The following is a 24619-nucleotide window of genomic DNA, read 5'->3' as shown; positions in this document are numbered from 1 at the left end:
CAGAGGCAGAGACAGAGACAGAGACAGAGGGAGACGAAAGGGGAGGAGGAGAGGAAGAAAGAGAGGGGTTAGGGGCTGTGTCCACCATTCCCCTGGCAGAAACCCGGGGAGGGAGGGCAGGGTCAGTGTGGAGAAGGTGGTCACCCACAAGGAAGGTCTAGGTGGCCAGGCCCAGGCTGAATAGGGTGAGGCCTGGGAACAGGACAGAGGGACTGAAGTCCCTGCCCAGAGGGGTCATGGAGAGGGCCTGCCTGTGAGCTCGAGGGCAGACTGGCCTGTGGGCAGGGTTGGGCAGGGCTGCTTTGGCTGTGAGCTCTTGGGATGGACTCAGGCAGGTGGGCCTAGCATGGTGCCTGTCCCCTAGCTGGGCACTATGAAGGAGGACAGCTGTCCCTGTGCTGCCTGGCTGCACCTCACCTTCACTGTCCCCAGAGAGAAGCCTTCATACCCAAGCACGCCTAAGCATGGCCTGGGCATTTGGTCGCACGCGCACTCACAAAGCCACAGTTGTAACACAGAGGGCAGGGCCTTTCTAGTGGTTTGTGTCCGTGGGATCCCTGGGACTCAGCTTAAAGCCTACTCAGATGAGAGGAGCAGATGCCACAGATGGACAGGCTGCAGCCAGAGATAGGGTGGGGCAGAGGTGGCCAGCAGGCCCAACCCCAGGCACCTCACTCATCTTCCAGGCCGGAGCCATCCCCTGGGCCTGAGGGGCCACACTTACCACAAACTCAGGACCTAGCTCGGGGTACCACATGCTTAGCATATGTGAGGCCCGGTGTTTAATTCCCAGCAGCACCAACAATGAAAAATTAAAATTTTCTGCTCTATTCATACCACAAAATGCTACTGAGTAGTAAAAATGAACAAATTACAAGTTGCCCATTCCTTACCCAAAATGCTCATCTCCAGAAATGTTTCAGATTTTAGAATATTTGTATATACATAATGAGATATTTTGGAGACCCAAGTCTCCCTTCCTTCCTTCCTTCCTTCCTTCCTTCCTTCCTTCCTTCCTTCCTTCCTTCCTTCCTTCCTCTATTGGTGACTAAACCCAGGGTCTTAGCCCTGAGCTATATGTCTAGCCCCACCTCCATTTTTAGACGAGCTCTTACTAAGTCACTAAGTTGCATAGGTTGAACTCACACTGGCAACCCTCCTGCCTCAGCTTCTTGTGTAGATAGGATTATGAGAGCAGTGCTTTGTCCGGCTTGTACCTCTATTTTGCCTTCAACTCATCACTTGGGGTAGAGTGTGGAATTTTCCACTTCTGGCATTTCTGCATTTGGATGTTTGGATTAAGGAGGCTCAACCTATATAGGTACATTCACAACTTGGTCAGATCCCCAGGGAATGACACCCAATTAAAAACCACCAATCCTAAAATGGTCGTGTCCTCTACGATTCCATTTGGGTCACATCATTTAAAAACGACAAAATGATGAAAATACAGAAGAGACAAGAGATTGGAAGTTGCCCAGGATGGGGAGCACAGCCTCCCCTAGGCCAGGGGCAGCAGGGGTGGCCAAGACTGTCTTGCTGCGGCAAGGTCAGCGGCAATGCTGAGACAGTTTTGCATGATGCTAACCCGATGGGAACAGGATAGAGGCTCAGGGATTTCCCCGTGTTGCTCTTACAGTGCAATGGCCCATAAGCTAGCAATGATCTTGAATTAAAAAGCTTGACTTAAATAAGTTGCCATGGGCTGGGGAGATGGCTCAGTGGAATAAGCACTTCCCTAGTAAGCGCAAGGGTCAGTTCAATCCCTGGTTCCGCCAAAAAAAAGAAAGTTGCCAGCACATAAGAATCAGGAAGATCAACTTCAGAGAGCAGAAGCTGCAGCTCTGTGGTCTGATATTTCTGCATCTACCAGGCGTTGACCCAATGTTCACAGAGATTGGCTTCCTCACGCCTCCCCACACGCCCACTCGGCCTCAAGTCCAGCATATTTGGGTCTTGATGTACTACTGTTTGACAAAAGGGCTCATAGACAATGTAGATAAAAACCATTGCTCTAGCCCAGCCTTTCCTCAGCTAGGTGGAAAGAGGCCCAGAGATGCCCAGGCAGATTATTATAGCCACAGAGAAACTCAGCAGTGAAACCACCACCTAAGTGGTGGGCACTTCTTTCCTTGCCATGTATCTGCCTCTCTGAGCTCGGGGTGAAGGCATGACGATGGCACAAGCAGAGGCTCCATGGCAGGGCCCGCACAGCCCTGCCGAGCACACTACAATCATGACTGTCCCACAGAGACTCTGCCCAGGACGTGGGGGTGCAAAATGAGACGCAGCCAGCTGTCTGTCTGTAAATTGTTCATTTTTGCAAGACCTACTGAGGCTGGGTGACTTTACCATCAGCGCTTGGTGACAGGCCAGGCATAGCCCTATCACTTCCTTTGTGTGGCGCTATTTAAGAAGTCTCAACTGGCCAAAGAAAGGAGGAGGGAAAAGAAGGGGTGGGTGGAAGAGTGAAAGCAAGAGAAAGGAAGGGAGGGCCCCCTGGGGCTATGTAGCTGCACCCCCAGGAAGGTCTTGGTCTCTTCCAACTGCCTGGGCACACCAGAGGCCCACCAGCTGTAGGTAACCTTGGCTACTGTCTCCTCTAAGGGTCCCTTTTGGGGGAGAAAGTCAACCAAAATTTGGAACAAACCTGGTGGCTGGAGGAGGGACAGAGCTGAGTGACTGAATGTCCAGGGGGAGAAGGGGGGCAACACTGGTGTAGGAGGAGAAACTAGAGTTCTGCATTCTGCAAGAAGTGGGAGGAGGGGCAGGAGGATAGAGAAGGGGTAGGGGAGGATTTTTATGCCCCTAAAGGAGGAGTGTGTGATGGGACTGTCATCTCCCACTCCCCTTGTCACTAAGTCTTGCTCCAGTGGTAGGAATGCTATCACAGGCAGAATACTGAGGTTCAGCGCACACCCAGATACCACACTTGTGTGGACAGGTGATATCCAGGTCATAACTAGGTCCCTAGGCAGGTCACACCTCTGTGGAGAGCTCCAGCCTCAGCCAGGACAGAGCCAGGCCTGCTCTACCTCAGTGTGCCATGACCTACCACCAGGGCCTCCAAATGCATTCTGAAGTCAGAGAAAGCTGCATGCACACTGGGAGCTGAGGGCTCAGTACTCTCAGTGCTCAGCTGCCACTGTTGGGAGCCAGGAGCCACCTACACCTATTGGAGGAGTTCCCGTGGGAGCCAGTGACTTGGGCAATTTACAAAGGCACAGAGGGCACCCTGTGAGGGTGATGCTCCACTGCCCAGGGCCCCTCTGCAGATCCCCAGAGTGGAGACTCAGTCTAGGGCTTCCACAAGGCAACTTTGAGGCTCAGAAGGGAACTGCTTGCTGCCAGCACCAGGGACACCCCTGGAATAGGAGTGGTCTCTAGGGTTTCATTTGGAGGAAGCCACGAGACTGCAGGGGCAGGGACAGCAGGGAGAGGGCTGCAAGGATCCTCTTTTTTCATTGTTTTTGAAACTAGGAATTGAACTCAGGACCCTGTGCTTGCCAGGCAGGTGCTTATGCCACTGAGCTATCTTACCAGCCCTAGGGTTGCAAGGATCCTAACCTGCATAGAATACCTGCCATGACTCATGCACCACACAGTAGGGAGATGGTAACTTTGCACAGGTGTCCAATGGCCCAGGCATCGCCAAAAAGATATTCAATGCCCTGGGCAACCCAGTCTTCACCCGAGATTCTCAGAGCTGTGATAGTTTGCAAGCAAAAAGAGAAGGCAGACTCCCCTCAGATGGGTCTGGTGTGTGCCTTCCAACTCAGAGTAGAATCCCCCTTAACAGGGGATAAGCAGGCTGTCTTCTGCTCAAGGACCACGTGGGCCAGCGAGGCCCAGCCATGACAGGACCATAGATATCATCTGGCCTCCCACACACAGGATGGAGCCACTGCCCCCCATATCTGCTCTGTCCAGGTACCAGGGATGCCCAGATCTACACAACACAGGGGGCTCCTCTTGGAGGCTGCCTTGTGGGAGCTAGAGTTAGAAAGAGGTGAAGAGTAGCAGCTGGCTGGTGCCCAGTGTTTCTGCTGCTGGCCTGAGACTCGGGGAAGTGCTGATGGGGTAGAAGCTGCCCTCCCAGGGCTTCTGATGGTAAAACCCTAGAGTAGCTGGGGGTTGGGGCAAAACTGCTGCAAAGTTTCCCAAACCCTGGAGTTTGGATCCTAGAGGAAAGCCTGACTCAGACTCACCCTCAGATAAGACCAGGCAGATATTTCTGGAGAAGAGAGGAGGAACCCAAGGCTCAGCCTCCATCCTTCCTCTATGTTCTCAATAAGCCAGAAGTACCTGTGACTATCCTGGGAACCAAAAACAAAAGTTTGCTGTCCTCTCCTCTGCCAGGGACTGTTCCCTGCTAAGGAGGCTGGCCAGTGAGGCCCACATGTACCTGAGTGCTGTGAATACTGGGCAGAAGAATACCAATGACCAGAAGGAAGAGGCAGAGAGGGAAGGCAAAGCCACACGGAAAACAGCACAAGCAACACTTTGGAGCTGAATCAGACCTCTGGCATGACACACTGTGTAGATGCATTGCGGCCACTAAGGGTTCTGAGCCATTTCGGGGGCTGCATGCCATCCTTTGCATGTCTGGGAGGACCACTCTTCAGCTCAGATGCCCAGCCAGAAAGCAGAAGCAACTTGGGTTGGCAGCAAAAAGGTAGATTCAGCAGGAAACTGCTCCAAGTTCCATCAGCCCCAGAATCCACCTCTCTCAGAGCCCTGTGGCTGCCACATGCTGTTGTTTAGCACAGATAGAAAGCTCAGCCCAGGGTGGGAGCATGGCTCTGGGCCCCAGCCCTGCCCAGTACGCCGATGCCACAGGATGTGCTGGCCCAAGGCCAACTGCTCAAAAGAACAGGCCAATAACCTATTGCTACCAGAAGTGACATAACACCAAGCCTGTGCCTCACCATGGAAGACCCTCACCAAGGTTCCAGTGGTTTTCAGGGCAGCATGCCCCCTCATGCCCAGGGCTATCATCTTTGCCAGGCTGTGATGGCTGAGGCTTTGACCTGCCCCCAGTGATGACAACAGGTGGACCCCCTCTGAGCTCCTGCCTTGTATGTTCCTCTGCCTTCAGGACTCCTCCTTCCTGAAGTTGCTGTTATACTCTGAGTAATTTATGGAGCTGGTGTATCGATGGGCCCAGGGTCTGGTCCAATACCCAGCTGGCCCCCTGCATGACTGCCCCCAGTGCCCAGCTTTCAGATCACAGGGGACAGGCCTAGAAATAAGAGGACAGGCAAGACACTGCCTTGTGCTCTCCTCCTCAGCAGCCCATCGAAGGCCAAAGCAGCCCTGCCCTGCCCAGGACAGAGCCAGGAGAGCCCAGAGTTCTTGCTCCTGCAGCCCAGCCAGGGAAACGGAGCCACCCCCCAGCTCCTGCCTTGGCAACAGGCACAGCCGCCTGGTGTGGTGTTGGCTGGAGCCCCATGAGGGTGCATGCCTGAACCTGAGAGGCCCTTCTGTGAGTCTGTGAGGGGAGCTGCCAGGGAGGGAAAGGGCGAGAACAAGGCCACAGAGGCTGATTTCAGGGACCTACCTTGACCTTCGCAGAGCCTCTTCATCAGGGTCTTGCACTGTGGGTAAAGAGGAGTCAGTCAGAAGGAGACAGGGAGCATAAGGAAAAAGCCACTGGAACTAGGGAACAGTGGACCCCAGGATCGGGACAGGCCCTGAACACCTCCTGTCCTAAGTCTGAGAGCCGTGAAAGGGAAGTCTGCACCTCGCAGAGGTGGGGGCTGGGAAGGTGTGACGACATTCAGAGGGAGCCATCAGACTCTATAACATGCTCTTGTCCCAGCCCTGGACAGTCACGGTGCCTGGAGGCTGCAGGACAAGCTGCTGCCTGTGATGAGGTCAGGACCTGCGGCAGGAGACGTTGTCACGTGACAACCCAGAAGGCGGGGCCAGCAGCTAAGGATTCTAAGCTGCGGCCGCTGGACCCCACGAACCTGGCCTGTGGCCCCACCAGATGGATCACTCACTGTATTCTGTCCCTGTCATCTGGGCCAGGATCCGGAAGGAGCGAGACTGCAGGTTGGAGGAGCGGCGGGCCCACTCGTCAGCCTCTTCCTCGGGCTTGCTCTGGTTCTTGATGACAGCCTGGTACACTGGTGAGGCGCTGTCCACTGCCAGGTCTTTCACCGGGAGGCTCCTGGGAGCAGAGTGAGGCGTGGGCGGGGCTCCTATGGTCCTCCCCCTCCCCAACTCCTGTTCTGAAGCCACCACTGTCAGAGATCTGGGATGAGGGCAGGGTAGCCGGGGCCTCAGTGCTCAACGTGCTCCTAGTGAGGTGGTTACCCTTCTATCCATGGGACAGGAGGTCTGGATCTCCCCTGTCAGCCATTCCTCTGCTAACTCCAGGCCTGCCAGTGCCCCCACCCAGGGCTGGATCCCTTTTGAGGAAGGAGGAGGCAGAGAGGTCTTTGTAAAGTTGGCTCACTTCCATGCGCAGGCCCCATTTTGGAGACAGCTGGACCTGCGTGGTGCTGGCATGGCCCACAGAACAGTACGGTTCATGGCTAGAGGCCCAGGAGGTTGGGGGCACTGTGTGCACGTCACAGACCCCCTGTTCTAGAGCAGAGGCTTTTGGGGAATCCTGGACTCCTTCAGAGTCCCAAGATCTGGCACATCATCAATGCCCCTAATTCTTAGCTGAATGAATGAATTCTGTGTCAGAGCCAGAAGGGGACTACAGGGCCTCCCGGCCTGGACCCACTGTAGCACAGGCATGGATGGAAAGCTTTATAGCTGTCCATCACCCTGGCCAAGGTCCCAGGGAATCCAGGCCCCTGCCCCCTCTGAGGTCAGGGTGGCCCAGGGAAAGACCACAGCAGGAACAGTTTGCCAGCCCTGCCCTCTGCTCTTTTAGAGGCCAGAACAGAGGTCCAATGGAGTCTGCTGGCCAGCTCCAGGCCACAACTGGGCGGGGGGCCTCCACTGAGGTGAGACACAGGTTTCCTGGCTCCCCAAACGATCTTCTCAGGCCCCCACAGTCACAGAAGCACAGGAAGTACACTTCTGGGAGGCCATTGGGCTGGCCTTCATCTAAGAGGATCCCCCTTCATCTGTCTTTCCCTATTCCTGAAAGTGCCTGGTCAGAGAATTGGCCTTGTGTCCCAGGATGTTTCCTCGAGCCTGTCACATGGCCTTTGGCATCCAGAGCGCAGATGTGAGGTCTTTGCTGACCTCTCCCTGGCACAAGCCCGGAGGAGCGACCCTGTACCTTCCCAGCTCCAAGCTCAAGAAAGCTACCTAGAGGGAGCCCCCGTGAGGCTTCCTTCCCACCCTGCTGCAGACCGGGATTCGTTTTTTGTTTCCAACAGAGATCGGGCATCTAATAAAGGAACTGCTGTCCCCTGCTATCCACTCAGACTCCAAGGCTCAGGGAAACATGTAGAGAACATGGGGCAGGCTCTGCAATCCTGCACCACAGTCTTGTCCACAGTAGACTCTTTGGTCACCACAATTCAAGGTACCCTGTGGGGTTCACCCCAAATAGGAGGCATCTTTCACCTCCTGCAGGTGCGTAGTCTCGGGAGGCACTGCCTCCTACAGATCTATCCTCATGAGAGTGCTTCAGAGTAGCCCAAATAATGCACATGAGGGTCTATTCGGCTCCAGGGCACTTAGGAAAAGTGACCTTCCTGTCTCAGCCTCCTGAGTGCTGACGTGTGCCACCACAGCTAGCTTACTCTGATTTCTGTGTCCACATTGCAGGGTTTGGGGCTAAGCCCCAAAGCCAAGCGCTTGCCTGGGGTGTTGTTTTGCTGCCAGGTAGGTGTTTGGAATAACAGGGCCAGAGCATCTGGATGGATCCCACCCAACCCACAGGCATCCCACAACCAGACAGATGGGTAACGGTGACGGCACAGACACTGCGGGATCTACTTACGCCAGCGGTGACGCCCTGCCAAGCAGAGGGGCCCCCAGCCAGGAGTGTGCATCCATCATGGGTGGCGCACACAGACAGGAGGGGGTGGGGTGGAAACGAGTTAGGGGAGTGGGTGGGCAGGGAGGGAGAAAAAGAGAAAAAGAACATGGTCAATAAGGAAGGAACCGGGACATTAATAGGAGTGATGGGAACATGTTAGGGTTGGAGAGGGTTTTCACAGGCTTCACAGCACTGAGGAAGGGAGGGTGGTCCCTCCCAGGCACGAGAAAAGGGACAAGTGGGGAGAGAAAGCCATGGGCAGGAGGGGAAAGATCTCTCAGGAAACTTAATCAACAGAACATCATTCCCAAAATCATGGGTACCCTAACAGCAAAACCAAATGACAGCTATCTCCTGAGGGGCAAAAATGCGAAGTTAGTGGGAGCACTTCTTCCGTGGCTTCCCATCATACATGTCTTGGGCAGCTGCTACCCCTTTTAAGAGCTTGTGGAGGACTACAAGGCAAACTTGGTTAACAGGAAATCCATGGCAGCCCTTGAGCTCAAGGTGCAGCTTTGCTTTGCAGGCTATGGGTGAGCTAATGGTGCCTTTAAATTTGCATGGTCTTATCTGCTGCTTTGAATGACAGATTTAAACACTGTCAAGAGTTGCAAAGAGCTGCAGCCCTGGCCTGGCAGGCTTGAGACCCGTGGAAACTGTCCCTTAGGAACTAACTGAAAGCTTCGCATGGCACCGCCACCAAGCCCTGCAGGAACACTCCAGGACCTTTCACCTTCCATCCCTCTCTTCTCATACTGTACCCTCCCAGCCTTGGTTTTGCTGCCATCTCCAGAGTTCTGTGCCGTATTGCTAGGGATGGAGGTGTTGCCTAAGCAGGCAATCAGCCAGGACTGTAAGTCACACTGTAGCATCAGGAGGCAGCGAGGAACGAGCCAAGAGATACAGACAGAGGAGAGAGAGAAGGCACCAGCAGGCACCGAGAGGGATACACAGAGACAGGGACAAACGCAAAGGACGTGGGAAGAAAGAGACAAGAAAGGCACACAAAGAGAGATGCAGGGATAAGAGAGGATGACAGAAAGAGATACATGGAGACAGAGACAGAGGAAGACAGGGAGTCAGAGAGAGACAGACATAGAGATAAAGACAGGGACAGAGAGATAGAGGGAGGGCAGCTCTTATTCCCTCATTTTCCTAGTAGTGCTATGAGCTGTCTCACCCTGAGTTTGATCTCCACCACCCCTAGTCCACCCCATAGTCCCCAGCCAGAGCTGACAGCCAAGTCAGGGAACCAAGGACACTTCAAAGGCCCATTGCCCTGAGTGCGGGCTTCCCACTATCCCAGTGCTAGCATTACCCAGGCTGTTGGTCCCAGGTCCCTCCCTGGCAAGACACTGGCCCTGTACTGGGACAGACTAAAGCCTAGAAAGATTCAGCCACCACATGTCCCTCTAACCCCCAGCAGCTGATGATAAGACACTTTGGCTCTAGAGAGCTGCTTTGAGTTTTTTGTTTGTTTTCTTGAGACAGGGGCTCGCCGGGTAGTGCAGGCTGGTCTTGAGCTCACTATGTAGCCCAGGATGGCCTGGAACTCTTGGCAACCCTCCTGCCTCAGCTTCCCAAGTTCTGGGATTGCAGGTGTGCACTACCATTCCCTGCTCCTAGAGCTCCTTCGAGAGGTTTGCCGGAGTCTCCCGCTGCTCCGGACTCTGTGGGGAGCCTGGGCATGAGCTCCAAGGAACTGCGACACTGCATTTCTGCACACTGTGTCCCAAGCGGCCTTTGCAGGCGCTTACCCGCTGAAGTCACTGCCCTGTGCCTGGGCCTGGCCGGCGATGGCATCCATGATGGCATCTTGCGAGTACATGCTGATGGGTGTGTTGTACTGTGCGTGGATGATGGTGGCCTTGCCACCCAGCCCCTTCACCTCGATGGGCTTGTGGGTGGACAGGGCTGAGTCCTTCAGTGCACTGGGGTTGAAGCGCTCCTGGTAGTCGGCACTGGGGAGGGTGGCGAGGAGTGGGTGGGAGGGCAGGGAAGGCAAGAAGAAGGCAACAGCTGTGGTTACAGGAGGTCAAGGCTGGGCAGGGGCAGCAGGAATGTGGAGATCTCCCAAAGCTGAGCCCCAACCCCAGTGAGGCTCGCTGAACTCTGCTGTGGGCTGACCAGGTCTGATCAGGAAAATTCTTCCCACCTCAATGCCCAAAATAGAAGGTATTTTGTGTTTGTTATTTTTCAATACTACAGATTGAACCCTGAGTTGTATCACTAGCCCTTTAAAAAAAAATTGGCTCTTTCACAATAAACTTAATTTAAAAAGAGAGTTAGGATAGATATACAGCTACTTTCTCTTAGTTCACTGTGAATAAAATTTTGTAATATTATTTAGACAAGATATCACGTCTGCATCTTGTCCTCTGAATAACTACTATGAAGACAACAATATGCAATGTATTAGTTATTGTAACTGTCCTACTAACCTGTTTTGAAATTGTTTCACTGCTCTTTTATTTTTTTCTCATTAAAATGAATAAAAATTATAAAAAATTATTTAGAGGCAGAGTTTGTCTAAGTCAATAAATTGCCCAAGCTGGGCTCAGACGTGCGATCCACCTGCCTCAGCCTCCCAAAGTACTGGAATCATAGGCGAGCAGCATCAATTCTTATCTGTCCAGGCTCCCAGATCCCAGCAGGATCGGTCTCCTGGGGTTTGCAGGGGTGCCTGGCATGGAGAGATCTCCCACTATGCCCCGAGAGAGATGTAGAGACACAGGGCAAGGGCTGGGGTGCAGGCACAGGAGCCAGGCCACATGACAGGCAGCGCTGTAAGCCAAGTCCAGAACTTCCCCCCTAATTCGGCCGGCAGCAGGGACTCTGGGCATCCGTGGGGTGCTGAGCAGGGCTCTTCGAGAAGGCTCTTCCTAGCAACTGCCCCTCTGGGGCAGGGCTCATCCTCCTGGCCTTTGTCTCCAGCTTTGTCCTCCAAACCAGCTTCATGTGGCGCCAGCCTCCACACATCCAGCTCTTCCACCAGCAGACAAGTACGCAGTCTCTTTAGCAGGATCCCGCAGGACCACAGTGATCTTCAGGCTCATACAGCCCTTGCGACAAACAGTGCGGCCCTCCCCCCATCCCCCAACCAGCTTGCAGCCCAAGCAGCTGGAGCAGGAAACTGCGAAGGACCCTTGAGGCCACTAAAGGGACAGACACCTTCCTGCCATACCCGAGACCAGTTCACGCCCATGCAGCTTCACCTAGGGTACCGATGCAGCCCCCTTGCGAGTGCACACACCGGACGCGTGCATACACGGACGCATGCCGCAGGTGCACACTGCTCACGCTGCGCGCGCACACGCACACATGCAGGGCCACCTGGTGCACACCATGCTCGGTACTAACTTGGCTGGAGAGTTGGCTACCACCTGGGTGGAGAGAGGGGCACAGAAGACGGTGGTCAGGGCAGGGCTCGGGGGATCAGAGTGCCAGGCCCATTAGAATGGCCATGGCAGAGGTGGCACCAGCCAGATTTTGCTTGGTCAGGAGGTGGGGCGTGGAGCTCAGTGGAGGCAAGAATCCCAGCCCCAGGAACCCCTCTGCTGTGTCAAGAGACAAAGAGTTTCCATAGGCACCTGTTCCCCGCTGGCAGCCTGGGTTAGACCCTTGAGAGGACGCTAGGGGTGAGACAGTACCATGGTGGCTTCTTGGGAAGGGTGAGAACCTGGTGCCTCCTAGCCACACCCAGTTCTGGACTTAGCCCTGCTCATGGGCATAACCCAGGCCACTCTGGGGTGCAGGAGTCGGGCTGGTGCAGTCCCCAGTGAACGTTGCTGGGGCCCTGTGGACAGCTGCACCATGTGAAGAGGCGCAGGAGGTGTGGGGTCCAGGCCTTGTGGCTGGAAAGGCCCCAGGAGGGACAGCTAGCTTGGACCTGAGTGAGACTGTGCTCCTGGTGGAGACTGGGGACAAACCTCCTGGAGCATGCAAGGTCTCATGGCCTACACCATAGCTTTTTTTTTTTGCAGAACCGGGGATTGAACTCAGAAGTTTGCGCTTGCCAGGGAAGCACTTATTCTACTGAGCTATCTCCCCGGCCCCACACCACAGCTTTTTAAATGCCAATTCCCTGCCAGGTGTGGTAGTGCACACCTATAATCTCACCACTCAGGAGGCTGAGGCAGGAGGATAACTTCAAGTTCAAAGCTAGCCTGAGTTACAGAATGAGACCCCGCCTTCATCCCTGCAAATCTGCGGTAGTGCAAGACCATGGCCATGCGAGAACTTCAGATGGAGTGCACAGCAGCTGCAGGCTGTGTCCCCAAAATCTGCCACCTTCCCAGATCTATCTACCACGGGCTCTGACTGGGGAGATCAGGCCCCAGCTGGACTGGCTTTGTCCACCTCACAGCAAGCAGGACCCTGAGAAGCCTGTGACACCCGATCCCAGGCCCCCTGCAGTCTCAGGGCTGATAAAATTCCCTCTGTCCACCCAGCTCAAAATAGCTGCTGTGGAGTTATATTAGGAAAGGCCTGGTGCACTCATTCCTTCTCCATGTTTGGCCACTGCTGACAGCTGCAGGGTCAGTGCCACCCTAGCAGCTGTGTGCCCTGCAGGGGGCAGTGTTGGCCTTTGGCATGGACTCCTGTCCCCTGTGCAGGACCCCAGGCTGGACCCCTGCAGGCAGCAGAAGCAGCTCAGGGAGGAGTCAAAGGTGTACGGAAGCCGCCCTTCAGTACTTGGGGGTACACCCCAGTCCCCCAAGGCCCCTCCTGACACCTCCAAGAGACACAGCCGCCAAGGAAGCCAGAGGAGCTCTGGAAGGGCTGCCAGATAGCTGCTAGATAGCCGTCAATCCTGAGCCCACCGCTTCCTGGTGAGCTGCCTGCAGGTGTCCATAGTTATTCCTAACATTCTGATGGTGCAGCCCACGATTAAGACAGGCTCCACAGAGAGTGACCGTGAGTAAGAGCCTGAGTCACAGCCTTCCACCCCAGGAATGGATGCAGAGACCAGTTTGTGGCAAAGGCCAGTCCCCTCCCCTGAGCTGCTGGACAGTGGTAGCAGTTGTTCCTGCAGCTGAAGCACTGTCTCCCTCATCCTCAACCCATCTTCCCTTGCATAACAGCACCAGGCTGCCTCTCAGGTTGTCAAGAAATGCTTGACTCTCAAGCTGCGTGTGTGTGTGTGTGTGTGTGTGTGTGTGTGTGTGTGTGAGAGAGAGAGAGAGAGAGAGAGAGAAAGAGAGAGAGAGAGAGAGAGAGAGCTGGCAGTGCTGTCTACCACTTATAGCTGCATGTTCTTAGATAAATATTTTACCCTCTCTGAGTTTCTGTTTCCCCGTTCTAAGTGGGCCACTTCTGGTGTCACTGAGGTAAAGCAGCTCCCAGCCAAAGCTCAGCAGGGGAGACCTTGTCATTCCCATAGGTGGCCTCCCAGAGGTCCCAGTCCAGCCTTCCTGCTTGAGGTACATCCCAGCACTGATCAGGAAGATCCACCGTGCCCCTCAGAGAGGACAAAGTGGCCAGATTCTGCAAAAGCCCTTTAAGGGAGGTGAAAGGTGCACAAGGCCCTGGCACCCTGATCACAGGCGGTGCAGGGGTACGGGGAGTGGGGCACAATGGGGTAGAGGAAGAACCAGGGCAGAGAAGCAGGTGCCTGCTGACTCTGTCATGGGTGAGTGTGGGCCTGTGTCTCAAGGGTGCAGCCAGAGGATGCAGTGCTGTCCCCACTGCCTTCTCAGGAGCCCTGGGATATGGAGAGTGTGATACCCTCTTGGGACTCGTGGGCCACTTTGCCAACTCAGCCTGTCCCTGCCCTGCCTCTTGTGTCCAGAGGGGATCATGTAGACAATGCACGCAGAGGTCCGTGTCACTCACTGCCAAATGGCACTGTGAAGGCTCCTGGGGCCCCTCCTCCAAGTGGTCTTCTCGGCTGCTTCCAGCCACCTCTCACCACTCCTGTTACTCCTCAGGATTCTTAGAAGTGTGAGGACCAGCTTGTCCCTCCCCATACCCCTCATGGAGAAGACATGGGCTGACTTGGCACTGACTTGCTGGACCACAGGACCTTGACCTGACCTCCTCTGAGCCTGGGTTTCCTGCTCTGTATAGAGCCCACATGTCCCCCCAGGATGGGCGTGGGAAGCAGGAGTGCCTGGCACCCTGACCCACTCTGACACCTGTGCAGGCCCTGCTGAGCACTGAGGCGGGGGCAGCCTTGGAGAGGGCGAGTGCCAGTACCTACCCTCCTGGGAGTCCGGCACCCGAGGGCTGCCCTCGGAGGCTCAGCTGGTAGCTCTGAGCCATCTCCCGCAGGCTCTCTGCCGAGTACAGGCCAATGGGGGTGTTATACTGCCTCGGCCGGCCAGGGGCCCCAAGGAGTCCCGGGCCCCGCGGGTCCTGCGTCCCCTTCAGGCTGGCCTGCAGAGGGCGGGGATCTGAGGCCTCCGAGTGTGCAGAGCAGACTGAGGTCTGGGAGAAGGAGGAGCTAAGGGTGCCCCTGAGCTCCAGGGTGCCCAGGGTGTCTGGGCTGGCCCTCGCCTCGGGGCTGGGTGCCACCAGGCTGCCGTTGGTGTCCAGAGTAGGGTCCTGGCCCATGGCAGTGCCATGCAGGGAGAGAGAAGACAGTGGTTAGAGCCACCCGCATCCAGCGCTTCTACCCGGACTCGGAACCCATGTTAGTACAGCCAGCTGCCCACCACCCACCACCTGCAGTCCCCAGAGCCCCTTGGGGCAGGGAAGGAAGGGCTTTGTGGGGAGGGAGGAGTTGAGTCTCAACACAGGCTGGCATGTGCTCGGACAGAGGGCAAAGCTCTGAGTACAAATGCAAGCTAAGGCTGCCTTCCATTCTGGGTCCGAGTGGGGGCTCAGGGTTCATGGCATGGTAGGGGCTCCCCATCCTGTGTGTACAGTGACCCCATGCTAAGAAGCCCCTGTGGGTGGGAGAGCCCCTGCTGGCTGTGGTAGTGGGGTGGAGGGAAGCCAAAGGTGGTCTGTGGTCCCCTTGGCAGGCTTGCAGTCTATAACCTCCCAGGGACCAGGCCAGGATGAGTCAGGAAGGTAGAGCTGGTAGGTCTCTTGCCCATAGGTCAAGGTGCTTAGAGGGGTTGGGAAGGGTCCCCAAGGGGAGGTTTCTGGGTCCAGGGCTCTGTGGTGCCCTGTGCTTCACTCCAAGGCCACATGAGTCCTTCTGAGAGGTGGCCAGTGTATGGAGGAGAGACAAGCTCAGCTCCTTTGCCAGGAGGTGGCTCCTCAGTGCCTGGATCAAGCTGTGCCTCTGCCACAGCCACCCCCGCCTCAGCGTCCTTAGGCAGACAACAGTCAGAATGTCTGGATGGAAGGACCAGGGAGGACATAGCCACCCTGGCTAGTTTCCCAGAAGCCTGATAGCAGGCAGGGATGCCCACATTGCAGGGTATTCCAGGGGCCCAAAGGCGACAGTCAGCACCTACCTTCTGGTGGGGGATCACTGGCAGCGGGGACTGAATTGGAGGTGCCGCTGTGGAAATGGTGATGGGACGCTTGGACCTGGGGAAACCAGAAGTGAGGCACAGTGAGGACAATTGGCCCGGGTTGGTAGTGCCCACCTGGGGAAAGCTGGCAAGTGAAGAGCATGGGAGCCCTTGGGGGTTGCCTGGGCAGACAGGAATCAGGGAGACTAGTTGTCCTCACACTGGTGGCACTGAGGCCATCCTCCCTGGGCTGCATCTGTCATGTGAGGCAGGAGTGCATTGACAACTGGGATCCAGTTCTTCCTGCATGGTTCTGGGACACAGGCAGAGACAACACCTGCCAGGGTCCCATCCTTGTGTGAGCCCTCAGCCCCCATGCCCACTCTAGGGTGGCCACCTACTTCTGCAGGGTGAGGCTCAAGTTGTAGCTGGCGGACTTGATCTTGTTCTGGGCCTCCAGGTGGGTCATGGTGTCTGTGCTGACGCCATCAATGGCCACCACCAGGTCCCCCTGGCTGAGCTGAGACTGGGCTGCCTTGCTGCCAGGGGTGATCTGATTGGACAGAAGAAAGGAGTGAGCCAAGGTCCTGGCTCTGAGGATGTGCTGGTCCCCGGAAAGAGTCCCCTGTGCCTCTGGTCGCCTTGGTCCCCCAGCACAGCACTTCTCATTCACAGGGCCTGTTTCTTCACTTTGGGCCTGGCTGTGGCCATGGGAATGGCTCTGCCTGGTGGAAAAAGGGTGGAAGAAATGCACACCACTCCCAGGTCAGCTCCTAGTGACCATCCTTAGGACCCCATGCCCTGCTGGCTGGATACCTAATGCCAAAGACAGAGGGGACAGCCAAGCTGCTGGCTGCAGGGACCCGGACCTGAGCTGCTGTCTGGAGGAGAGATGAGTGAGGAGCACCATGTGGCACAGTGCACAATCAGTGAACTTCCACTGTGCAGAGTGATGAGATTTGGGGCTGATTGTTACATGGCTTAGCCCACTGTGGGCTTGCACCCTGTAGATCCACAGAGAGCTTTTTTTTTTTTCGGAACCAGGGATTGAACTCAGGCCCTTGCACTTGCCAGGGAAGTGCTTATTCTACTGAGCCATCTCCCCGGCCCCCCACAGAGAGCTTTGTGGTCCAAGAAAGAAGGAGATTCAGGAGCTGAGAAGCAGCAACCCTATGCCACAGACAATGCCAGGCCAGCAGGCTGGACAATGAACCCCTGCCAAGGCACCTGTGCCAGCTGATTTGAGCACAATGGCAGCACCAGCCCTGCTGGGGGAACAAGGTTGGCATGGAAATGGGGAGGGGCAGGATCCCTGTTAGTTTCCTATTTCCAGAAGACAAAGCAGGAATGTGATTTCCAGGTCCCAAACCCTACATCCTGGGTCACCACAGAGTCAGGTATGACCATAAGGGAGGCCACTGAGATCCTACCTGGGAACACCCACAGGTACCAGGAAGGCCACCACTCCTGGGACATTACTTGGGAAGCTACTGTGGTTTAGGTGGCATTGCCAGGACATCCTACACAATGTTATGCTTCCCATTCCTGGCTCCCAGCAATAGCTCATTGAAGGCTGTGGTGCAGTGTGGCTTGATGGAGCGGACAGTCCCTGGAGGATTAGTTCCGACCCTAAAGATAGCTCATGGGGCATCATGAAGATTCCAGGTCTACCTACACATGGGCCAACATCATGCAGAACAACTGGAGGACCTGATTCTCACAGTACTGAGCTGGAAGACCCCCAACATCACATGGGGCCCACAAAGATCACAGGAGAGAAGCTCTGTAGGCCCCTACACAGATAAGGCCTAAGGGTGACCTTGGCTCTGGCTCCTCATCACACCAGCAATCACTTCTGGTTTCCCAGGGACATCCCAGTCACCTTCCTGGCTGGGCACAAGGCCAGCTCCTCAAGTTGGCAGAAGTCAGTTCTGGCTACAGTCTGGGGATAATCCTAAAAGGTGCCCAGAGGGGACCTGGGGACTGTCCCACACCCCACGTGCTGAGGTGAGCGGGGCCTCCAGCCAGGCCTGGGTTTTCAGATGTAGATGGAAGCCTCTTTCCAGGATCCTTGCAGGGAGATCCCACCAGTCCAGTGCAGCCTGAAGTCGCCAAGCCCCAGCATACCCCAGAGACACTGCCCTGCATGACTCAAGTGGTGGCTGGAGGGTGCTCCCTGGCCAATTGCTGGCAGTCCAGCTTTGTAGTGCTAGGTGCCTCCTTAAATACTGGCCAACTTGTTCCCACAGCACCCTTCTACCAGCCCTAAATTGCAGCCAGGGTGATGTGACAGAGATGCTGCAGTCACCAGGAAACCACGTCTGCATGTTCAGCCAGCTCCCCCTCCGTGGAGCCCCCTGGGTGGCTTACAGCTACTTGGCATTTCTTCTCAGCTGTTCATCCCTCCAGAGCCACCACCACTGGAGCTGCCATTGAGCACAGAGGTGGGGCAGAGGGGAAACACCAGCGACAAGGAAAAACCAAGTGCGTCCTAGACAGAGGTGACTCCTGAGAGCAGCCAGGATAACTGCCTGCTGGCTTCCCAGTGGGACTCTGCTGTCTCCATCAGCCTAGTGCAGATGTCTGTGAGTATAGAGAAGGCTGAAGGCACTCTCCACGAGTTACACACCACCTTGTTTTATCACATGTCCACCCATGGGTCCCACTGTCTGCTCCTCAATACACTTTTATTTGTTTTTTTCGAGATCAAGTCACTAGATAATCCAGACTAGCCTTGAATTCACTAAATAGTCCAGGCTGGCCTCAAACTCCTAGTGATCCTCTTGCCTCAGCCTCCTGAGTGCTGGGATCACAGGCCTATGCCACTGCCTGGCCCACCAATCCTTTTGTGGAACTATTTCAGAGAAAGTTATGGCAAGAATGTGCTACTCTTAGGACTACATCTTCCAATGCTTCTGCTGTTCTAATGTCTACCCCCTTGGCAGGATACCCCATTGCAGAACATCCCCATGAAAGGACCCCCAGATGCCTTTGACCATCTACCAGAGGAGGCAGGAGACCTGTGTCCCTGGCAGCAGAAAGCCTGACTGGGGCAGGAGCAGCCTCAGGTCTCACATGGAAGGTGGTGCCTGCAACTACAGAGGGGACCCGCCGGGAACACAGTGACAGTATGAGTGAGGGCCCCCGAATGCTGTCCAAAGGAGCTGGACCTTTGTGGCTACCTTGGATACTTTCTCCAGCAGGCAGGGCCTGCCACCTTTTCCCAGCAGCCTGGGCACGGGTCTTCATGTCCTTCATGAGGGCTCAGCCTCCCCAACTTGGGCAGAAGCCAGACACCCCAGAGGGGGGCTGCTGAGCTCCCAAAGCCCCAGCGCTGCTCTCCCTGCACCTGTGCCTGTCTATCAGGGCTCAGCTGGCCTGGCCTTTGGCTGCTTCAAATCCCAGGGTGGGGGTGAGCCCTTGGAGAAGAGGAGGAGCTAGGGGTCTAGGAGCAGCCCAGGGCCTCCCCTCCCTCCTCCTTTCCCTGAAGAGTAGCCTGCCCTGGCTTGAGGGGGAGGAGGTGACACTGTTGTCCCTTGACATTAGGTTCCTGTGTCTCTTGTCTGACTTGCCTCCCCTCTTCCTACTGACGTTATCCTAGAAAAGACTAAATGAACCCAAATCCTCACAAGGATTTTTTGTTGTTTCTTAAAAAAAAAAAAAAAAAAAGTCTTTCTGGTAAACATAGTGGTGTACATCAGTATCCCCAGCACTCTGAGAGACTGAGGCAGGAAAATCAAAAATTCAAGTCTGACCTGGGAAACTTGGCAACTTAACAAGATCCTCAAAAAGTAAAAAAAAAAAAAAAAAAAAAAGCTGGGATGCAAAGGCCTTAGGATCGAACCCCAGTGCTGCAAAGGCAAACAAGCCTTTCTATGCCCTTTGGAGCACAAGGGTGCTCTTTGGAAAGTGTCTGGTTCCCACCTCCATTGTCTCAGTTTTTCCTGTTCAACTGTGGCCCTAGGGGAAGGCTAGAGAGGCCCCAAGGTGAGGCCCCCAGGCAACACCTCTGGGTGGGTGTTGAGGTGCTGAGAGTCCCCCTGTCTCACTGAGCCAGTCCCAGAACACCTCTAAGGATGACATAGGGCTGGTAGCAGAGCCACCTGGGTGTGCCCAGAAGGGGATTTTGGATCAAGCCCACTAGGGCTGCTGTGGTGGAGGCCTAGGAAGTGTCTCCCAGGATTGTGTGTGTGTGGAATAGGGCCCTGGGTGGGGCTGGGAACATTTCTGGAGTCCCAACCCAGCCAGTCTGGCCCTCCCCTGGAGGTACCAGAGGTTGTACCCCAGACTCTGTGGGGAGAGGGTGGGAGCCCAAGCTAGCCTGCTGTCTGCACAGGCCCTAAGGGAACAGGTGCCACCCGGGGCTGCAGGGCATCTGCAGCACTTCCCATCAGACAGGCAAGCCAGCTGTAGTGGCACAAAGCTGTTACCCAGCACTTGGGAGGCTGAGGCAGGAGGATCACCATGAGTTTGAGGCCAGCCTGGGCTACAGAGTAAGACCCTGTCTCAAGTTCCTAAAATGGACAGAGGAGAAAGCAGACAGGCCCTGCACCCTCCTCTGCTGGGTTTGCATGAGGTGGCAGGGCCCTGGTAGGGCAGGCATCTCACCCAAGGAGAGAGGCCTCTGTCACTCTCCTTCCTGGACCTCTAGGATGAACAGTGAGTGATTAAATTACCATCAGGCTGAGCCTGCTCCTGCCCATCTGGCCTCCGCTGAGGCCAGGTGCCTTCTGTCCCCCAGGCCCAGGAATGAGCCAGAGCCCCTTCCATGCCCCTCAACTGCTCCAGCTGGCAGCTGTGTCTTTTTCTCCCTTCTTCACCCCAGAGCCCCCCAGAAGTGCCCCCACAGGTCCTGGAGCCACTATGACCTACCCTCCACACATGCCAGTCACCCCCCTTCATTGAAATCCTGGATCACTGCCCTCAAAGTGCATGGCCTCTGCTTTTCCAGGCCCAGCCAGTGTCCCTCTCCTATCCTCCTCCCACCTTGGCCACCATTCCATCAGTACCCTGGGTGTGCACAGTAGATGCTTTCTGTGAGTTTGCCCCTGCCATGAGGGGCCCCAGTAAGGCCTGACCATCCTTCCCAGGACATTCCCAAGGGTAGAAGTGGTCCTAAGCTCTGATGGGACAGAGAAGAAACCTGCCCTCCTCCCTTAGACCCTTACGTCAACTCCACAGGCTGGCACAAGGAGGGCCTGGCTCAGGACCGGCGGCCGGCTATGCCTTCTCTTCCTGCTGGTGGAGAGCTGGCAGCAGCTGGAGCCAGGCTCGCTGGCCCTTCCGGCTATAAACAGTGCGCCTGTCAGCACCACAGGGCGCAGCCCATGGCAAGCTCCTATGGCCTAGAAATTCCAGGAATTGCCAGCACAGCACCTAGAATAGTCCAGCCTGCCCCCCTCACTCTCCTAGGGACCCTCTGTTCTCAGCACCTTAGCAGAGAGAGCCCTGTAAATATTGAAACCAAAACCCCAGAAGGGCAGAGGCCTTGGGCTGGTGGCCCAAGCTAGGCTGCCAGGTGGGGTGGGTGAGGCCGGGGGTGAGGCCCAGCCCATCAGCGCCCACTCCGCTGCTCTTCCACACATGTGGGAGGCCCTGTGCCCACTCTCAAGGTGAGAAAATAGGCCACTGAGGGCAGCAGCACTGAGCACATCTGCAGGCCCCTTCCTAAGGTGTGGGGTGACCCAGCCCCTGCCCAGCCCCCACCTCCTTCTGGAGCCCTCACTGGTGGAGGAGAGAGGGCAGCTCAGGTTGCAGCTAGAGCACCTGTCCAGGATAAATAAAGGCATTTCCCCTCCACCCTCCCTATCCCTGATACAGGTCAGCCTGCAGGGGTGCCACCACCTCAGGGTGGCCTAGAGACAGAGCCACCATGCAGCCTGCAGGGGAGGGGTACAGGTAGTGTGGTGGGCCACACCTGCCACTGTGATAGGTTGGCGTCCTCCAGTCTCTTCTGGCCATGAAGTCAGGCCAGAAGACCTCTGTCCCTCTCATCACACAAATCCCACCTAGTCAGGCGAGGTGACATAGGAGTGTGCCCAGGGCAAGGGATCAGGCTGGGATGCTGAGCACGATCTGATAGCCACTGTGAGGACCAGTACTGGCTGAAGGGGCAGTGGGCTCCTCTTGGTGTCTGGCCCTATATCCCTTTGTAGGGCATCCTGATGCAGCGGGCTTTGTGAATCCAGGCAGGAAATGCCACCATGCAGGTGTCCCCAGGGGCTGCGTGAGGGCTTGCTATACATGGCCTCTCAGTGGCATGTTCCAAGAGACTCCTGGTTCTGGGGAGGACTCCAGCATCCAGGACGCTGCACTTCCTGGCCCAGGTGACTCGGGGCGTGTCCCAGGGGAAGTCATGCCTGTGCCCATGCCCTTCCCAGGCTCTATTCTTGAAAGTCCTCCCTGTCTCTGGCTGTGGCCCATCTCAGTGCAGTCCTCCCTGAGTGAGGACATTCTTCTGCTGTCTCACTTAAGACCTCCATGCTGCCATTTAAGACCCTGGCTGTCCAGGGCCAGGTGGCACATACGTCCTGGGTGAGGTCATTGGCTATCCTGGGTGCTACCAAGCCAGACTGGGGCCAAGCACCAGCAGTGAGCCTTGAGACAGTGGGGCAGGGGGAAGGCTCAAGTTGAGGTGTGGCGCCGAGGACTTTCTGCATGGGAGACCCCATCCCATGCAGGGAGCGGGCCTACTTGGGGACAGGGCTGTGTGGGGCCGGGGTGGGAGTGAGCGTCAGACTGAAATGCTCATGCGTCACACATCAAGGAGTGGACACAGGCTTGGCTGTCCTTTCCTCAGGGACCCTGCAGTCTCCAGGGTACAAGGTGTGGTGAGAGAGGTAATGCCAGGTTCCAGGTGAAGTTGGGGGAAAGGCTAGCACCTAGCTGGGGACTCTGGCCAGTCCCAGGCTACCTGAATACTCAGGGGTCTTCTATTCCTGGCTACCCCAGTGCCCATGACAGTTTCCAATGCCAAGACCACTCTCTGCAGGGGACACTGCCTGAGCACCTCCTGGGCTTTCCCACTGCCCACTATGGTGCTGCTCCTGGCCACATAAGTCTCTGTTGCTCTGGGGAAGAAACTTTCTTTGCAGGTGGGCAGCAGCCTAGGCATCCTGGCCACCCTTAGACTCCAGTGACAGCCTGAGCCTCACCTGCCACCTCCCGCCCCATCAGCACTGTCCAGCTCCTGTCCTTGCACACTTTCACTGTGCCCCAGGCCCGAGGGTCTTATCTGACCAGTACTGAGTGGGCACTTGCTGCGTTCTAGGCAGTGCCTCAGTGCTGGGACCATAGCAGTACTGAGCCCCAGCCCCTTTCTCCTTTTGTCTCAGACAAGTCTGGCTTCTGGCTTCTTTGGATGTCCCTGTCCTCCTAAGTCCTGAGGCTCTGTGCTACCTGTAAGGTTCCTCCCACCAGACACTGCAGGATCCAAGGTAAAAAGACCTCAGCTGGCCAGCACAGACCCCGAGGGCCCAGAGCTCCAGGGAGAGCAGGGGCAGGTGCAGAGGCCCAGTCACCAGTCCAGCCCGGCCCCACCAAGACAGCAGGGCTGTCATCAGTATGTCCATCCAGCCAGCCATCTGCCTATTCCCTGCTCTGTCAGTGCCAGGAACGATACTCTCCCAAACCACCTACTCACATTCAAGGAAGATGCTAACTTTCTGCAGCTCGAGTGCAACCTGCCAGGAACAGGCTTATGAGGGCGCTGCCCAGTCTGTCCACTGGCCTGCCTGCTCTGCAAGTTCAGCATTTCCCACTCAGCTCTAAATACCCACCCCCACTTGTCCCAGGGGGCCAAACCCAGGGCGCTGGCCGAAGCAGGCAAATCTGGCTGTGGACAAGACCAGGGTATCAGTGACTTCTGTGCCCTCACAGGTGTGTGTGTGTGTGTGTGTGTGTGTGTGTGTGTGTGTGTGTGTGTGCACCTTTCTGCTCTCCAGGAACCCCACAGAGGGACAGACACAGGCATACACTCTCTTCCCAGCAGCCTGGCCGTCAGGGGTGCCCAGCTGTGGGCGCAGCGCACTCACCCGAGAGATGGTGAGGGGCATGTTGAAGTCCTTGCCCCCCTGCAGCCGGAAGCCCCAGGGCCCAGGCCCAGTCAGGGTCACGCTGTAAGACATACTGGTGCTGGCAGCCGCCGCTCTGGGAACAGAGTCGGGAGAGTCAGGATGTGCACATACCCAGCTCCCAGCCCACTCTCTCTGCCGTCCCAAGCCCCCAACGCCGGCCTTGCCTGCTTCGGTCCCTCACTCCCTGCCGGGCTGTGCAGAGCTGCCGGCAGCCTCCTAAGAATAGCAGGAGCGAATGCCATTGACGCTGATATCTGCCCTTGCTGCACCCATAAATGGACTGTAACCCTACACTGTGCCCGCCCGCCCGCGTGCCTGGCCGGCCACCGTGACTCACCCGGCTAATATAGCCCCTGGGGAGGGGTGTCCAGCACCCCAGGCAGGCAGGGAGGCCTGGCCAGGTAAGCATAATGCTCTGGCCTACCTCTGTCCTCTACAGAGTCCCTACACCCCAATACCCTGCTCTGCTGCAGGAGGCTGAGGGCTGAGCTCTTGTGGACAGGGCTCTTGCTGCTCTGTGTGCCCCAGGCAGGACTGTGAGCTGAGTGTTGATCAGATTGAGCTCAGCCTCCAGTGAGTCTAGGAAAAGCTTCAGCTCAGGAGACTGTTGATTGATCCCTGGTTGTGTAGCCATAAAAATGACCATGTATCTTCTGGGATGCTGAGGCAGGAGCATCACAAGTCCAAGCCCAGCTTTGGCAGTATAACAACAGCCTGTCTCAAAATAAAAAGTAACATGGGCCTATCATGGTGGATCATTAACCTCAGTTCTTGGGAAGCTGAGGCAGGAGGCTAGCCAAGAATTTGAGGCCCGCCTGAGGTACATGGTGAGTTCAAGGTCAGCCTGAACTACATAGTGAGACTTGCCTCCAAATACACACACGCACACACGCACGCACGCACACACACATGTGCGTGCGCACTGGGAAATGGCTCGCTGTTAAAGCACTCGCCTAGGAGGAGGTCTGGATTCAACCCCATTTTATTCAATGCTAAATAAATAAATGCACTGAGGATGTAATCCATTTTGAAGGTACTGGGTTTAAATCTCAATATGGCCCCCAAAATCACATAGCAGGACTTCTGGAGATGGTCTAGCTCAGCGTGGGGCCCTTCACACTATAATCCCTGGGTCCAGAGGGGTGCCACCTTGGCCAGTGGAAGCCAAGTCTCAGAGAGGT

The 24619-nt window shown here is 56.1% G+C and overlaps 1 protein-coding gene across 9 annotated transcripts in view; it reads right to left on the bottom strand.

Moving 5' to 3' along the window:
• The window catches only part of Ldb3 (LIM domain binding 3), a 56833-nt gene extending 33133 nt beyond the window's left edge, over positions 1-23700 (bottom strand). For 3 of the 9 annotated variants that reach the window (XM_004641228.2, XM_004641229.2, XM_004641233.2), the window contains exons 1-7: positions 23603-23700; positions 23397-23511; positions 15765-15916; positions 15364-15439; positions 14157-14500; positions 6006-6175; positions 5561-5597 (exon numbers count right to left, since the gene is read on the bottom strand). In XM_004641228.2, coding sequence (XP_004641285.1) covers positions 5561-5597; positions 6006-6175; positions 14157-14500; positions 15364-15439; positions 15765-15916; positions 23397-23489 — 872 coding nt within the window. In that variant the 5' untranslated portion in view covers positions 23490-23511; positions 23603-23700. Of the gene's footprint in view, positions 1-5560; positions 5598-6005; positions 6176-7915; positions 7931-9711; positions 9916-11314; positions 11338-14156; positions 14501-15363; positions 15440-15764; positions 15917-23396; positions 23512-23602 lie in introns of all 9 variants that reach the window. The other 6 variants (XM_023701288.1, XM_004641230.2, XM_023701289.1 and 3 more) reach the window with 4 other exon arrangements.
• Between the last annotated feature and the right edge of the window lie 919 nt (positions 23701-24619).

The sequence above is a fragment of the Octodon degus genome, unplaced genomic scaffold (assembly GCF_000260255.1).
Source record: "Octodon degus isolate 3935 unplaced genomic scaffold, OctDeg1.0 scaffold00132, whole genome shotgun sequence".
Taxonomy (NCBI): Eukaryota; Metazoa; Chordata; class Mammalia; order Rodentia; family Octodontidae; genus Octodon; species Octodon degus.
Note: the sequence above shows the minus strand (reverse complement) of the source record. Positions and strands in the feature narration are given on the sequence as shown.